The 16,457-nt window shown below is 35.8% G+C and overlaps 1 protein-coding gene across 1 annotated transcript in view; it reads left to right on the top strand.

The window, feature by feature from the left end:
* RYR2 (ryanodine receptor 2) overlaps positions 1 to 16,457 on the top strand; it is a 347,696-nt gene that overhangs the window by 202,070 nt on the left and 129,169 nt on the right. The window contains 13 exon segments of the mRNA XM_031552189.1: positions 4,095 to 4,303; positions 5,991 to 6,165; positions 8,036 to 8,244; positions 9,083 to 9,435; positions 9,813 to 9,927; positions 10,246 to 10,406; positions 11,096 to 11,255; positions 11,555 to 11,641; positions 12,380 to 12,606; positions 13,084 to 13,882; positions 14,373 to 14,537; positions 14,539 to 14,574; positions 14,702 to 14,807. Of these exon segments, the coding sequence (XP_031408049.1) occupies positions 4,095 to 4,303; positions 5,991 to 6,165; positions 8,036 to 8,244; positions 9,083 to 9,435; positions 9,813 to 9,927; positions 10,246 to 10,406; positions 11,096 to 11,255; positions 11,555 to 11,641; positions 12,380 to 12,606; positions 13,084 to 13,882; positions 14,373 to 14,537; positions 14,539 to 14,574; positions 14,702 to 14,807 (2,802 nt within the window).

Below are 16,457 nucleotides of genomic sequence, written 5' to 3'. Positions count from 1 at the left end.
GGCTAGAAAATCTTTTTTTTTCTTTTTTTCTTTTTTTTTGAAACCATGAAGAGGATCCTTGAGCTACCTCAGTACATATAGTTACTAATAAAGTGAAAAGAACAAATTTGCAGTCCTTGCATCTGAAAGGTGTCATCAATCCTGTTGCAATATTCCAGGAGGAAAGAACGTGCAGAACAGTGTACTCAAGCAAAGACTGGAATTGCATTTAGTGATAGGTTTTATACTTATTTGGGAGATTTAAGTTTTACATATTATGAGCATCTGTAGTACATCATGTCAAAAGAATCCCCTTTCATTAGCCAAAATCCATACTGTAATTAAATGATATGTAGAGCCATCTAGTGGTGTTCTGTATCTCCATTAATGAATTTTATTTTTAGCATTGATTTACTGTGCTAAGTCGCATAATTTTTATGCTTTATTGTAAATATTACTTACTGGCTACGCACAGCAGCAATGTGTTAGAGATTGTTTAGAGTACAGCAAGCCTTAAGTTACTTAGAATCCAAAGAGACAATGAATTTTCACTTGCCATGCTTTATGGTGGTTAATCTCCTGTATAGGGGAAATACTGAAGGTCTCCAAAATTGTTTTAAAACTTTCAGTTTGCGTAGACCATTGAAGATAAAATTTCACTGTAAAGGGATAATGTGTCAGAGAGTTAAGAGTTGCTTATAGGAAGTATACTGAGCCTGGGACCACAGAGGTCAAGAATTTGAGTAAGATCTGAGGGGTATGATTTTATAGGTTATTTAAGAAAAGATTGGACCTTGTTGTGGCTGGAAAAAAAAAATAAGAGCGAGGTTCTTAACATTGGATATCATCCAGTGTTCTCAACAGACTTGAAAGGTGGGCCCATGTGAACATAATGAGGTTCAACATAGCAAAGTACAAGGTTTTGCATTGAGGTCGGAGTAATCCTAGGTACATGTGCAGACTGGGAGAAGAAGTCCTTGAGAGTAGCACTGTGAAGAAGGACCTGGGGGTCTTGGCTGATGAAAAATTGAACATGAGCCAGCAGTGTGCTCTTGCAGCTCGAATGGCCAATGGTATCCTAGGCCCCATCAGAAGAGCAGGGAGTTTATTGTCTCTCTCTACTTTGCCCTCCTGAGGCCTCATCTAGAGTATTGTGTCCACATCTGGGGCCTCCAATATATAAAAGATGTGGAATTTTTGGAGAGAGTCCAGAGGAGGGCCAAAAAGATGATCAGAGAACTGGAGAACTTCCCCTGTGAAAGATAGGCTGAAGGAGCTGGGCTTGTTCAGCCTGGAGAAGAGAACACTGTGAGGAGACCTGGAGACCTCATTGAGGCCTTCCATTATTTAAAAGAAGATTATAAACAGGAGAGGAATCAACTTTTTACAAGACTAGACAGTAATAAGACAAGGGGTAATGGTGTTAAGCTCAAGGAGGAAGGCTTAGATTGGATGTCAGGGAGAAGATCTTTACTGAGAGAGAGTGGAGAGTTGCTAGAACAGGCTCCCCAGAGAGGTTGTGGATGCCCCATCCCTGGAGATGTTCAAGGCCAGACTGGATGGGGTCCTGGACAACTTGGTCTTGTCCCAGATCTGGAGGTTGGCGTTCCTGCCTGTGGCAGGGGGTTGGAACTTGATGATCCTTGGATTCCCTTCCAGTGCAAGCCATTCTATGATTGTATGAACAGGCAGATAGGATGTAGACAAGTTTGAGTTGATTAGAGACTCCACACAAGGAGGAATTACAGTAAAAAGACTAGAATAATAAATTTTTAAAGGCTGAGCAGGCTTTCAAACCTTGCAATTTTGTGGGAGACAGTCCAGAATGCTTTAGGCATTCTTTTTTCTAATCTGAGAAAATCAGATATATCCCTGGGCTGTGTGACTTGATTAACAGGAAGAAAACTTAATAGAATACCAGAGAATAGAGTAGCTGAGAGGACTTAGGGAAGAAAGATAAAACATTATTTCTTTGACTTTTTGAAAATATTTTCATCTTTTTAAAATGTAATTTTTGTGATTCCAAGCTATGATATGGCTTGAATTGTTTGTGGGGTCTTGGAATCTTGGAGGGAAGGATCAGAAACTGACTGTAGGACTGTATAATTAGTAAAGAATAGGAAGGGAGGTTTGTGTGTACTTACTTTACAATGTGTTACTTTTTAGCTATTTTAGCAAATGTTACATAAAGAAAATATGTAAAGTATGGGAAGGCAGAGTACTGAGGGAAAAATTCTGCTATTTCCAGTTTTCTATTTTCTGTGAACTTGCTGAGAGTGCATTCTGTTCCATGAAGGTCACTAACGTAGATGCAAAACAGCTTTGGCACCTGTTGTAGGCTACAGTAGCATTGGGGTACTCTACTAGTGATTTTCCTCTGAGGAGACTTTCGGGCTGACTGCAATTGTCTGGGTCTGGCTGTTTTCACCCGGGCTTTAAATCTGCTTCATTGTGTGCTTATTTAACTCGTCCTCTGTGAGCTTTTCCAGACAGTGCCAAAAGCCTTACCGAAGTCAATGCAAAAATATCCACTACTCTCCCATTATCCACCAAGCTAGTCACCTCATTGTAAAAGATTTTCGGATAGGTTATGCACAGTTTGATTCCTTACCAGGTGTCATGCCATGTCAATATTGGCACTCTTAAGTTTACCTGTAAGGCTAGACAGATACCCTGTAATCTTTCTGGATTCCCTGGCCCTGCTTTCTACCTCTTATTCACTTCTTTTTCATGTCTGAGTTCATTTAAGAGCTCTTCATTCATTCATGCAGAACTCCTGCTGCCTGCATCTTCTAGTTTGAAGAAAGCCTCATTTACTGCTTCTACAGCAGATACCTGTGACAACAGCATCCGTGTTGGTCTGTCCATTTGTCTTTACCTATAAACTCTGAACTGGCACCTGAATCATCTCAAGGCAGATCTCCATACTATTCTCCATATAAAGGCTACCTCTTCATCAGCTTGCACAGCCTGCCCTTCCTAAAAGACACCTATCCATCCATCGCATTGTCCCAGCCATGTGGGCAGTTCCTCCGTATCTCTCTGATTCCAGTGAGCATCATAACCATGTAACTGCACTCTTTTTTAATTTGTCATGCTGCATGCATTTGTGCAGTTATTTGAGATATCCAAGTGTTCTGATTCTCCAGAAGGGGGCAAGAGAGCCCTATAAGGCTGTTCTGCAGGCATCTTCTTTGCATGCTAACACTCAAAGAGATTTCACTTCAGCTCTTTTGCTTGACTGCTGCATCCCATCTATTCTAATCACTCTGGGCCCTTGGCTGCCTCCCCACCCCTACTTAGTTATTTTCTAAGGAATCGCATCCTCTCTTGTTCCTAGTCTAGAGCTTTTTCAGCCAGATTGACCTGCTGTGGCAAAGATATTTTTACCACATTTAGTCACATGGATCCTATCTCTTTTAATCAGCTTTTATCCTTCAAAAAGGATCCCATGATCATAGAAACTGAAACCTGTTGTCAACAGCAACGAGTTGTTGACCCTCAGGATATTTTGAGTCTTCTTCAGGCCCTTATCCCTCATTGCAAGGAGGACATCACCTGCGCCTTTTGCCACCCCCTCCAAAGACAATGCTTGATGTATCCCAAATAATTCCTGGCAGTATCACTGTTTTCTGTATGGAAGAACAACAGAGATTAGTAGTTAGAGGGTCAGATGAGCGTTGGTAACATATCCATAAGATACAAATGTGAGCACCTGGAAAGGACCAAATTCCAAATTCTTGTCCTAGATTCACTGTTAATGTCTTTGTAACACCTATCTTAACTTGCCTCAGGAATACTATGTGCAAATCTGTAGACTATATTTTGAAAAAGAGCAGGCAATCTTTTAAACCTCATGAATGTATGTATTACATTCTTTCATGCCTGAACTATATTTGGATTACTGTTTCATTGCTTTGCTGATGTGATAATAGGCCATTTGTTCCTCAGGATTTTCTTTTGTTACTACTTAATATTTTTCAACATGCTCTAAAGTCACAGCTGTATATTAATGTGTTGTTTTAACTGCTTGCATTTTGCCAGTAGTTGGATACAGTCATTTCTGCTTTTATTGCTTTTTTTTCCTTTAACTTTTTATTTTTTGATCTTCACAGCAACAAGACTGGATGTGAGCAATGGGATAATGGAAAAATTCCGGATCTTCCGCACAGAGAAAACTTATGCAGTGAGATCTGGAAAGTGGTACTTCGAGTTTGAGGCAGTTACAGCGGGAGACATGAGAGTTGGCTGGACAAGGCCTGGTTGTCTGCCAGATCAGGAACTTGGCTCAGATGAAGAAGCTTTTGTTTTTGATGGCTTTAAGGTTTGCTTATGTTTATCTATAATAATATGAGTAATTGCAAAAGTCAATTTTACATCTTATTGTATGTGCAATAGCCTCATTTACTTGCTTTCTTTTCTTTCATCTATGGTCTGTGGAATTATTTCTCTGTCTCTTTGAGGGTCTGAGTAGAATATGCAGGAAAACAGAAATGCCTAAACTATAAATTAATGTCATTGAAGAAATTATCAGAATTTATCATTTCTAGAATTCTTTTCACAGCTTCGGAAAAGAATTTCACTAGTAAAATGCGTGTAAAGCACTGAAACAGCCTTAATCAAATTCAAAATACTGGCAGAGCTGTAATTAGCTATGAATCCTTTCTTTAAATTTCAACTCAACTCTTTTCTCTGTGAGAAATCCCTGTTAGGGAATAACAATGATGAAGATTCTTTGGTGTGCGTCTTTTTATAGGAATGTGAATGTTACAAGGAATATGTTTGGTTTTTAATGAAAATCCTTACAATTTAGAATAAACTAATTGGCAATTTTTGCTCAAATTCGACTGTTTACGAAGTGGTGACAGGATGAAATACAGTACTTGATAGTAATTAACAGCCTGTTCATGGTCAGGTCAAGCTCTCTAACTGTATTTTACTCATGTATTTGGATTATCTTTTTTTTTTTTTCCTTAGTTTTGTGTTATAGAAGGAGAACTGAAAAACTGGTTTTATAAAATATCTATTTGGATTAAGTTAGCTACTGAATTTCTGTGTCTTAACTAAAGTAGTTGAGTAGTAGTTTGCTGTCTGCATTTTGGTTTTTGACAACAAAGGTATTTTGTTGTCTCTGATTTTGGTGCTTTCTCTGCTTGGTTCAAGAAAATCTTCATCTTTTGCCTTTCCAGACTACACAGGTTTATTAGGATTTTGAAGAAAGATACAGATGATAAAAATCTAGCAGTGATGGAATATATGAATCAGGAAGATGTTTGTTATTAGCAGCTTTGTTGTATGAACATTTATAATAGTTCTTATTAGATGTTCATTTATTTCAATTTGAATCCAAGACCCCAGCTAAGGCTACCAATCCAAAGCCCTGCAGTCTTTGACTTGGTCAGTCACACAGTGCATTAATCATGCCCTGATCTATGGTGCTATCTATGAGAAGCTTGGAGAGTTCTTCCCATCCACAGAATTCCATTCCTTCCAAAATTTGGTATGGCAGCAAGTTTAATTTATTTTGCACACACCATTTATAGAATTACACTTAAGGAAATAGTACAATTTGTTTGGAAGCGGTGAATTTATAGACAACTAAATTAAATAAAACCAATATTTTTTAATAAGTTCTTGAAACTGCTATGTAGTATTATAATTGATAGCATATTATTTTCATTATAAGTCTTTAATGCAGCTTCTGTATAATAATAAGGTAAGTTCTTACTTGTTACTAAAATACTGAAGTACAGTTTGCCCTGTCAGCTCACTTAGCAATATTTTGCAATACTGATATGAGAGGTGTTTTACAGGAAATTACTTTTTGGATTTCCATTTTGAAAGTTAACTTGCAGTATTCACAGGCATTGTTTGGGAATGATATGCTGTGGAAGTGTTAATTTCAGTGCCATGTTATTGGAGGCAGATAATTATTAGTTGTATCACTGTGTAGGAGAACACATACATTGTCACTGTTATTTTTTTTTTTAAAGTTTTCAAATTCCTTTCAGGCACAGCGGTGGCATCAAGGTAATGAGCATTTTGGTCGCTCCTGGTTGGCAGGAGATGTTGTTGGATGCATGGTTGACATGAATGAACACACTATGATGTTCACCTTAAATGGTGAAATCCTGCTTGATGACTCAGGTTCAGAACTTGCATTTAAGGATTTTGAGGTTGGTGATGGTAAGTACTGTAATACATTGTGCCGTTAATGTAATCTTTGTTTCAACTCCCTTTTAACTATGTATTTTCAAAAGAAGAAGAAAAATAGTGCTGGTTTAGTAGGCAAAAGACACTAGAGTTCAGTAGATCCAGCCAGCATATTACATCATTAATTATGATAACTTTTTAGGATTGCTGTGTTAAATTGACATTTATTAACTGAAGATACAGTCCCTATTTCATATCTCTGTTTTTTTACTGTATTGTGAGTTGCCCTTATGTGGAAGAAAATTGCTTTAAAACCTAGTTATAGCATTTTAAATGATTTAAATCTTTGATTTGTATTTTTCAATTCAGAATTTCTCTTATGCTGAGTGGATGCAGATCAACTCTTTGAGTCACTTTGAGACACAGTGTTAGTGAAATTATCAGCAGTCACAAGATTCTGAAAATAAATTATTTTGGATTTTTTCACTCATTTTTCAAATATCTTGTAAACTCGTTTTATTAAAATATATATATATTTATTGTCACATATTCAGTGTATTTCCAAAAACTACAAATAAGTTGATACAGTGAGAGACAGTACATATTAGTAATCTGAGTACTCATTGTTTTTCCCAGGATGCTGAAGATAAAAATCAAGAGAATAATCTGTGCTACTCAGTGTGTTAATACACTAACCTATTCCTTAAAGTTGATATCTTCCTTGTCAGTTATGTTGGTAATATGTTAAGTAAGCAAACAGCACTGTTAGATTTTACTGTTATCATGGCTTTTTCTGTGTGGCCTATTGGACCAGCTTTTGTGTTTTACTCTGTTTGATTGTTGTTGATCATTTGGAAAGGTGTCAGACTAGGTGCAAGGATGAGTAGAGGCGTTTACAGTGAATTTTCCAGCTGTCTTCTATGATTAGACTTTCTGACTCCATTTCATAGAATCATAGATTCACTCAGGTTGGAAAAGACCTTAAAGATCATGGAGTCCAACCCCTACCTACCCATACTACGCTAACTCTCTAACAACCCTCCTCTAAATCATGTCCCTGAGCACTACATCCAAACGGTCACATTCAGGAATGGTGACTCAACCACTTCCCTGGGGAGCCTATTCCAGCGCTTAACAACCCTTTCTGTAAAGAAGGGATGTGCAGGGTTGTGTACAGGGCTTTGAATTCATGAGCTTTAACACTTCATCTGCACTTCATCAGGTTACAGCACGATATAAATTTATAAATGTACATATTTTGTCATATCTTGTATGCATCTGATATGTCGGTCTGAGAAAGAAAAATTTTCAACAGTTAAAGTCTCCTATGATGCTTTGGAGTTATTGATCCCTATTCCCATGGGAAAGATAAACACTATATCTATCAATTTGGTATTTCTCTGGTGGAATTTTAACTGCTTGGCTTTTGTCTGGTTTTCAGAGACAAAATCTAATCAGCTTCTTTTCTATATTGTATGGGGGGATACAAAGATTGCTGCTCCCTTACATGAAATACTTGATCTGTGCAGAAACATAAAACATTTTGTACATACATAGAATATATAAAATATAATATAAAGCAATATAAAAAAAATTCTAGACTTGGGAGTGAAATTGTCAGTACTCTATCATCTTAGCAGTAAAAACTGCTCAATGAAGTAGATTGCTTAGATTGCTGTGCGGTGAATTGGCAGTTGAATGAAGAGATTAATGGATATTAGCTTTATTTCCAAAATGATATTTGAGATATGGTACTTAGTGACAAATAGGAGGTGATATGGTACAGGTAACTGCTTGCTTTTATACTGCTTGGATTTATGACTTTTTAAAATTGCACTTAATTGTTTTATGGCAGTGAAAAATTATCTGTTTATATAACTCACATTTTCTTTCTTGTTTTCAGGATTTCTACCTGTGTGCAGCCTAGGTTCATCTCAAGTGGGAAGAATGAACTTTGGAAAAGATGTCAGCACTCTAAAATATTTCACTATCTGTGGCTTACAGGAAGGGTATGAACCCTTTGCTGTTAATACAAACAGAGACATTACCATTTGGCTGAGTAAAAGGCTCCCTCAGTTTCTTCCAGTGCCACAAAATCATGAACATATTGAGGTCTGTGATCCTTATAAAATGTTTCTAAACACTTCTTCTATGAGTCTGTTTTACTTACGTTTCTACTTTAGCACTTCTAGACAAAATTTCTAATTCTGTATGCTGTCCCAATTCTGTATAAATCTTGCACCTCTTTGAAATTTGTTACATTCAGTGGAGTTGATTGATAGTATTTCTTCATCCAAAAAATCTGCCATATGTGTAAACGTGAGATTCTTAGAGACAAAATGTAGAAGATGTCCTCAGCAAGATGAGCTCCTTGAGCAATAAGTGAAATATATTTGTAAAGGAGTTCCAGAAGGCAAGGATTTCTGCTTAACGAATACCATGTGTTCTGGTGTGTATGCTTTATAAAGTGATTTTCTGTAACTAATTGGGTTTTACTTTAAGAAATATTTATTAGCTAGTGTTGCTAGTGTTGTGCATCTCGATGAAATTGAATTTGTCTTTTAAGTCTATCATGAAATCCTTCTGAAATTGATGAAATGGCGGCCAACGAGTATCACCCTTTGGTTTTAAAAAAAGTCTGTGTTCTTTGTCATGCATGTATACTTTATTAGTTATGGTGTGTTATTCTTGGATATGTTGGACTTATATTTTAAAGAATTGTGATAAGAATTAACATTCCCTCTGCAGTGGTTTGTGTTTAATGAAGAAACTCCTTAAAGTATTCATTTCTCCTTGAAAAGAGAGCGCGTGATTATAATGCACTTTACTGTTAATAGTGTATGGTTGCAAACTTTGCATGTCAAAAGTGTTTACTCTAGACGCATGAATTGAATACTTAACCAGGGGAAATGCATCAGCTTCAAAACAACTACATTTTTACATTTGATAGGTGATGAGAATTGATGGAACCATAGACACTTGTCCTTGCCTGAAGGTTACACAGAAGTCCTTCGGTTCGCAGAACAGTAAAACAGAAGTCATGTTTTTTCGATTAAGTATGCCCATTGAATGTGCTGAAGTGTTCTCCAGAACAGCTGCAGGAGGGCTACCAGGCACTGGTCTTTTTGGCCCAAAGAATGATTTGGAGGATTATGATGCTGATTCTGATTTTGAAGTTCTAATGAAAACTGCTCATGGTCATCTAGCAGCTGACCGGACAGAGAGAGAAAAGGATGTCACGAAACCAGAGTTAAATAACCATAAAGATTTTGTTCAAGAAAAGCCTTCACGTCTTAAACAAAGGTTTGTAGTGCATTAGATTTTTTTGTTTTGTTTTCATGCTCTTGACTAAACAAAATGCCAATTGGATCTGCAGAGATTGTTCCCTAATTCTATCTTATGTTTGAATATAAAGCAGTAAGAGGAAAAACTAACTTTCGTATATGTACATTGCTTCATATGCAAGATATAGATTAAAACTAAGCATAAAACTAGAGCTTTTTGGTTTTATTTATTTATTTTTTCTCCCAGCTGTTAGGAACTAGTTGTTTAGTTTATTGATAATGCTTTTTTGATCATTACATGAAATGCACTATCAAAACAATATTAGTACAAAAATGCTGTGTATATATACTGACCTGTTGAATTTCTCATATATATTTTGATTTTATTTGTTACAGATTTATGCTTAGGAGGACAAAGCCAGATTATAGCACAAGCCATTCTGCAAGGCTTACTGAGGATGTACTTGCAGATGATAGGGATGACTATGATTATTTGATGCAAACTTCCACGGTATGGTAACAAAGGGTTTCTGTCTTAGCCTTTTGTATAACATGTTCTTGCTTTTAAAAGTTTCAGAAACTAATTTTTTGGTAAAAATTTTAATTTAAATACGCGTTTAATGTTTGGTTTGGTTTGACATGACTGTCAATTCAAGCCAGTTTCCATAGAGAAAACCATTAATTAAGTTGAATCTTAGTTAACTTGAGCATGTTTATTCTTTTTTTTAAAGAGATGACTGCTTTTTGGATTTTAGAGTGAATTAAAGTGATAGTAAACTAAATACTAATATTTACTCTTTTTTTTTTTATTATATATATTTATATATAGTACTATTATTCAGTGAGAATATTTCCTGGTCAAGAACCTGCTAATGTTTGGGTAGGCTGGATTACATCTGACTTTCATCAGTATGACACAAGCTTTGACTTGGACAGAGTGCGTACTGTTACAGTAACACTGGGAGATGAAAAAGGAAAGGTCCATGAGAGGTCAGTTACAATGTTCTTAAAAGGATACTGATTTTACCATCCTTAAAAGTAATTAACAATTTATAAGCTGTAAATCCACTGAATTTAATGTAATTGACTTGATGTGGGGCTTTTTTGTTGTTGCTTTTTTTTTTTTTCCACTTGTCCTCTTTTAACTTTGGTGTTCTCTCCTACTGCTTGTAAAGAAACAGAGGAATAATGGTCTAATCAAATCAACAGACTCTGAAAAAGAGAAGGGTAATGCAACTTTTATATGTAGTTTGAGTCATTCAGACAATGATCCTGTAACTGTTGGTTTTTGAAGAGGTACTAAGTGAAGCAAAATGGCCTTATTTTTGGAATGTTTATTTTGATTTTGAGAAAGCAAGAATTAGTATGAGAATGCCTTCCAGCATTTCAGCTTCTGTTCCGTATCAGGAACTGTTACGCCTAACACTTAGCAATTTAAACCATTAATTTTCAAAATTAGTTTTGTCTCTTGAAATTTTACAACAGATTTGAGTTCCTTTGTGTTTTGTCATCTTCATTTTAATTATTAAGTCTAAGTTTCATTGAATTTTGTCATTGATTAGGGTGACTGCACTTTTCTGGTGCTGTTTGTTGATTACACATGTACAAAGATCTTCTTAGCTGACTAGATCTATATCTATATCTCCATCTATAAATCTATTTCTTTTTTTGATATTCAGTATAAAACGCAGCAACTGCTATATGGTATGCGCAGGAGAGAGCATGAGCCCTGGGCAAGGACGTAATAATAATGGTCTGGAGATTGGTTGCTTAGTTGATGCTGCCAGTGGCCTGCTGACCTTCACGGCTAATGGCAAAGAACTGGGCACGTACTATCAGGTGAGTATTTTTTTGATGGTGTCTTCCAGTGTGAAGGGAAGCAACTGAATCCTCAGATTACATTTTATTAAAAAGTTTGTTGGAAGATTAGAAGGAAAAGTAAATACCATTGTTGAAATAGTAATTTTCCCCTTTTATTTGTATTTTCTGGAGTTTTATTCAAAGGTTTTCATTTACTGGCTTTCAATATAGTTATTTTCTCTCTCTCTCTCTCTCTCTCTCTCCACACACACACACACTTATATATAATGGTTTTTGCTGTCTTAAGTGATTAAATGTTTTTACATGTTTGATTGTAGGTTGAACCAAGTACAAAGTTATTTCCTGCTGTATTTGCTCAGGCTACAAGCCCCAATGTTTTCCAGTTTGAGTTGGGTAGAATAAAGGTAAGTAATGTTGGGATTTTGTTTTGTTGTTGTTGTGTTTTTGCAGGTTTAGAAATAATACGTGGTATCAGATATTGTTTTCTGTGTTTTTTTTCATAAAAGCCATATTCAATGTATTCATGGTATTGAGCTGATATTTATTATTCCAAGTGTTTGCTCTGTGTTATTTCAATTCTTAATTTCTTCATTTAAAATATAGTATATTGGATGAAAAGGACTGTAACTGATTAACTTTGAAAGAAGATATTGCAAAGTCCCATTGAAGTTTCTAAATCTCATCCTTCATGATGAAATGAAATCACTTGGATCAGGAAGGCAAATATTTTATTCTGTAAACAGAACATGGATGACCAATGTTACCTGCAGGTTAGGTTAGAGTCTCAAAAGAGTTTTGAGATATACTTAAAGAGCACACTCAATAAGACCAGAATTGTCTTTTGTGCTTTGTGTATATGGATGACTTAGAAATTAAAAGAGTTAAAAGAAGAGTCAGATTCAGATCTCTGGTCCAAGGAAGAGAACATATTCAATTGAATCCTCTCTTCCAAATATAGCTATTTAATAATATATATCTATATTGTGGAAAATGTTTGCCAACAGTTACCAATGATTGTACAAAATACTGAAAATTTCATGTTGAACTGTATTCTATTTGAATATATTTCTTGAGAAATATTATGTATTCCTTGGTTGGTAAAGATGATTAAACTGATTGTCTCTTACACTGGAATTCTCCAGAATGTAATGCCATTATCTGCTGGCTTATTCAAAAGTGAACACAAAAACCCAATCTCCCAGTGTCCTCCACGTCTCCATGTCCAGTTTCTGACTCACGTGCTTTGGAGTAGAGTGCCAAACCACTTCTTGAAAGTTGATGTCTCTAGGATCAGTGAACGTCAAGGTTGGATGATACAATGCCTGAATCCTTTGCAGTTCATGGCTCTTCACATTCCTGAAGAAAACAGGTTAACACTGTTTATATATGTATAAGTTTATCTGGGTTAAATTGGGGTTATGATGTTAGATATGTAATAAAGTTTTCTGGAGTAGAAGCCCTTCATCTCTTTTTTTTTTTTCCTCTGTATTTATAACACAAGTAAATAAAGAGTAATGTGTTTTCATTTAGATAATATTAAAAATTTACTCTGATTTTATTTTTCAAAGTTTTAAACCCTACATCCTCCTAGTTTTTCTCCAAACCCTTTAACAGATTGTATAGTTTTTGAATTAAAAAGTAATATTGTTTATAAATTATTAAGGATAATCTGCAAGGTGGGCAAAGATCCATTTCCCTTCTTAGGTTTGCAGTGTATTAGGAAAGTTGGAAACTGAAAAAGTCCATCCCTATAAATGATACTGTGCTAATGTTATCCATAGGAAGAATTCATCCTCTTAAGTGAGTTTTTTCACTGAAATATACTGTATTGTTCTTTTCTCTGCAGAACAATTGATATTTTAGAGCTGACAGAACAAGAAGAGCTGCTGAAATTTCACTACCATACTCTCCGATTATATTCAGCTGTGTGTGCTTTAGGGAACAACCGAGTGGCCCATGCTATGTGTAGCCATGTGGATGAATCTCAGCTTCTGTATGCTATTGAGAATAAATATATGCCAGGATTATTGCGTGCAGGATATTATGACTTACTCATAGACATCCATCTCAATACCTATGCAACTGCCAGGTTAATGATGAATAATGAATTTATTGTTCCAATGACTGATGAGACCAAGAGTATTACCTTGTTTCCTGATGAGAACAAGAAACATGGCCTCCCTGGTATAGGACTCAGCACTTCCTTAAGGCCAAGAATGCAGTTCTCCTCACCGAGTTTTGTAAGCATTAACAGTGAATGCTTTCAGTTTAGTCCTGAATTCCCGCTAGAAATCTTAAAGGCCAAAACAATAGAGATGTTGACTGAAGCTGTTCAGGAGGGCAGCCTCCATGTCAGAGACCCTGTTGGAGGTTCTACAGAATTTCTGTTTGTCCCCCTCATCAAGCTCTTTTACACACTCCTAATTATGGGAATCTTCCACAACGGGGATCTGAAACACATTTTACAGTTGATTGAGCCACGGGTTTTCAAAGAAGCTGTGAATCTGGAGGATGAAAGGGATCTCTCAGAGAAGGAGCTGAGTTCAGATGAATTGAAGTCAGAAGGAGAGGAAGAAACCAGAGGAGAGCAAGTGCCAAAGGAAGGACTCCTTCAGATGAAACTTCCTGAGCCTGTTAAACTACAGGTAACTGCTATGTTAATGCTCATTCCTGTTTCTTCTCAGATCCTTTCTTATTTCCCTGGTAATTTGCCTTTCAAGGAATACAGTAATCTAATAGTGGTTAACTAAATAATTTATTTCTTGAGGGAAATGAGAAGATTTAGTGTCTTTCTGATTACATGAGCTTCTTCACAGTGGATCAAACATCTGTTTTGTGAAACTGAATTACTTTCTTAATGAAATTAACAGGGTGTTTTTCATGTTTGTTCATTCGGACAGAAAAGAAGTGCATTTTTAGCAAGGAGTAAATCTATTGTCCTTTATTTTTTTTTTTATGTCCGTAAATCTCTTGCAGATAGCAGATATTTCTGGTGTAGGATGTATTGATGATCACTTCAGATGCAGTAAATAACTAAAATGAAAATTTCAATCTATTTATTTGAAAGTAACTGCTTCTGAGTAACTGTTACAGAGAAGTCTTCTTGGCTTGACTTTTACAATACTGTTTTCTCAGATGTGTCATCTACTCCAGTACCTGTGTGATTGCCAGGTACGACACCGAATAGAAGCCATTGTAGCATTTTCAGATGATTTTGTGGCCAAACTTCAAGAGAATCAGCGCTTCCGGTACAATGAAGTGATGCAGGCCTTAAACATGTCTGCTGCCTTGACAGCTAGAGAAAACAAAGGAATTTCGATCCCCACCTCAGGAGCAGGTATTGTTTGCAACTGACTGTAATTTTTTTTGTTTTATTCCATGTACAGCAGAGTTCCTTTTTATTTCCAAGATTTTCCTTTAGAAATAAGTGTTGTTTGCTTTTCCTTTGTATTCTGTGTCTTAAGATTAACATGCTGCTGAACTTTAAAGATGACAAAACTGATTGTCCTTGCCCTGAAGAAATTAGGGATCAACTCTTGGATTTCCATGAAGACCTAATGACACACTGTGGTAAGTCCTGTTATTGAATGTTCTTCCTTTTAAAATTATAGTAGCTTTAGAAACCGTCTTTCTAGATAATTTTAGGGAAATAAAAGCAATTAACTAGTCTAGAGGTTGCACTATAATGACAATAAATACTGACAAATAAAAATACAGAGTGTGCAGTTAAAAATATATATGTATTCTTATCCTCAAATGTGGTCAAACTATCAAACTAGTATAGAATGCAGTACATTTTGCCTCATGAAGGAAAACATTTTGTTTTGTTTTGCTTTTCCAACTATACAACTCATTAGGAATTCATTCTGGTTTAATGTATTGAGTAAGTCTAGCTCATCTGTTTTTCAAGCAGTTCCTCTGGATCATCCCCTCATCTTTGTGGTCATATGTGTCAGTATAGGGTATCTTTGTTTTAAGAAATGGAGTATGACCATATAACAAGATAACACAGTATTAATGGGTCAGTCTTCTAAGACATGATTAAACATATATACCTGTTGAAACATACTATAAACCTGTTGAAACAGAAAAATTCAAAAGGAGCAGTTTAGTTTATGTACTTTTGATTTCTTCTCTGTATTTGCTAAATACAATTATTAAATTCCTCGCCATATTAAAATAAGAAATACGTTAAAAATTAAATACGAAAATATCAATAAAAACAAAGCAGCAAAAATCACATTTTAAATGTCAGGCTTATATCTGTGAATCAGTAATAATAGTAGTTTTATTTAGAGTATGTGTTTTGTTGCTTTGCTGTTTGAAGGATACCTATCCTTTCATTTCACTTCAATATACTACTTAAAAAGCAAAATGAAAGAGACCCTGCCAGATGGCATGAGCAAACAGGCAGCTCAACATCTTGCCTGGTCAGCTAGAAGAAGCTAGTATAGGGATGTGTGGTAATGTATATCTTAAAGTAATTCTCCTGTCAAGGGAGGAATTTTGGGTAGGAGCACCTCTGCACTTTTCCTACTGAATTTCATTCCTTACTGATCTCAGTTTATCCAGAAATAATGCTTTTAATTATTTACTTGTCTACATTAAAATATACAAATAAATAAAAACATTATCAGTATCTGACATTATAATACATGAATTTCCTCTACTGGTAGAGCAAGGACAGCTGATATCCTGTCTATCATGAGACAATTTGGTTGGATTTGATCCATGTCAAGATTGGTCTTCTGTTACTGAAAAAATTATGGACACATTAAAGTATCGAACACCACTGAAAGACTTCTTTGCAGTCTCTTTCTCAAACTAGGTTCAACAATGAATTCAGACCTGTTTACTGAGTGCTTTTTCAGTTTGGAACTTCAGAGATATTAAGTGCAGAGATGTCTTTGGACAACCTGTTGCAAAGCTTGAGTATCATAATGATGAGTTATTCTTTTTCCTTATGTCAGTTTTAGAATCTTGCATGTTTTAGTTTCACAAGTGTATCTTGTTCACTTCAGAAAGAGCATGGCTACATTGCCCTGACATCTTCCTGGTAGATTTTGATAAACAGTTATTCTGTTCTGCAGGATACCAACTTCAGTTTCTTCATCCTCTCCTTGTAGGATAGTAGTCCAGCTACTAATGATCCTGGTGGGCATTTGTTGGATGCTGTCCAGGTTTTCAGTGTTTTTCTAGTACTGGGTAGCCCTAACCTAC

This window comes from Meleagris gallopavo, chromosome 2 (genome assembly GCF_000146605.3).
Source record: "Meleagris gallopavo isolate NT-WF06-2002-E0010 breed Aviagen turkey brand Nicholas breeding stock chromosome 2, Turkey_5.1, whole genome shotgun sequence".
NCBI classification, from domain to species: Eukaryota; Metazoa; Chordata; class Aves; order Galliformes; family Phasianidae; genus Meleagris; species Meleagris gallopavo.
This window is presented reverse-complemented; position numbering and strand designations above follow the sequence as displayed.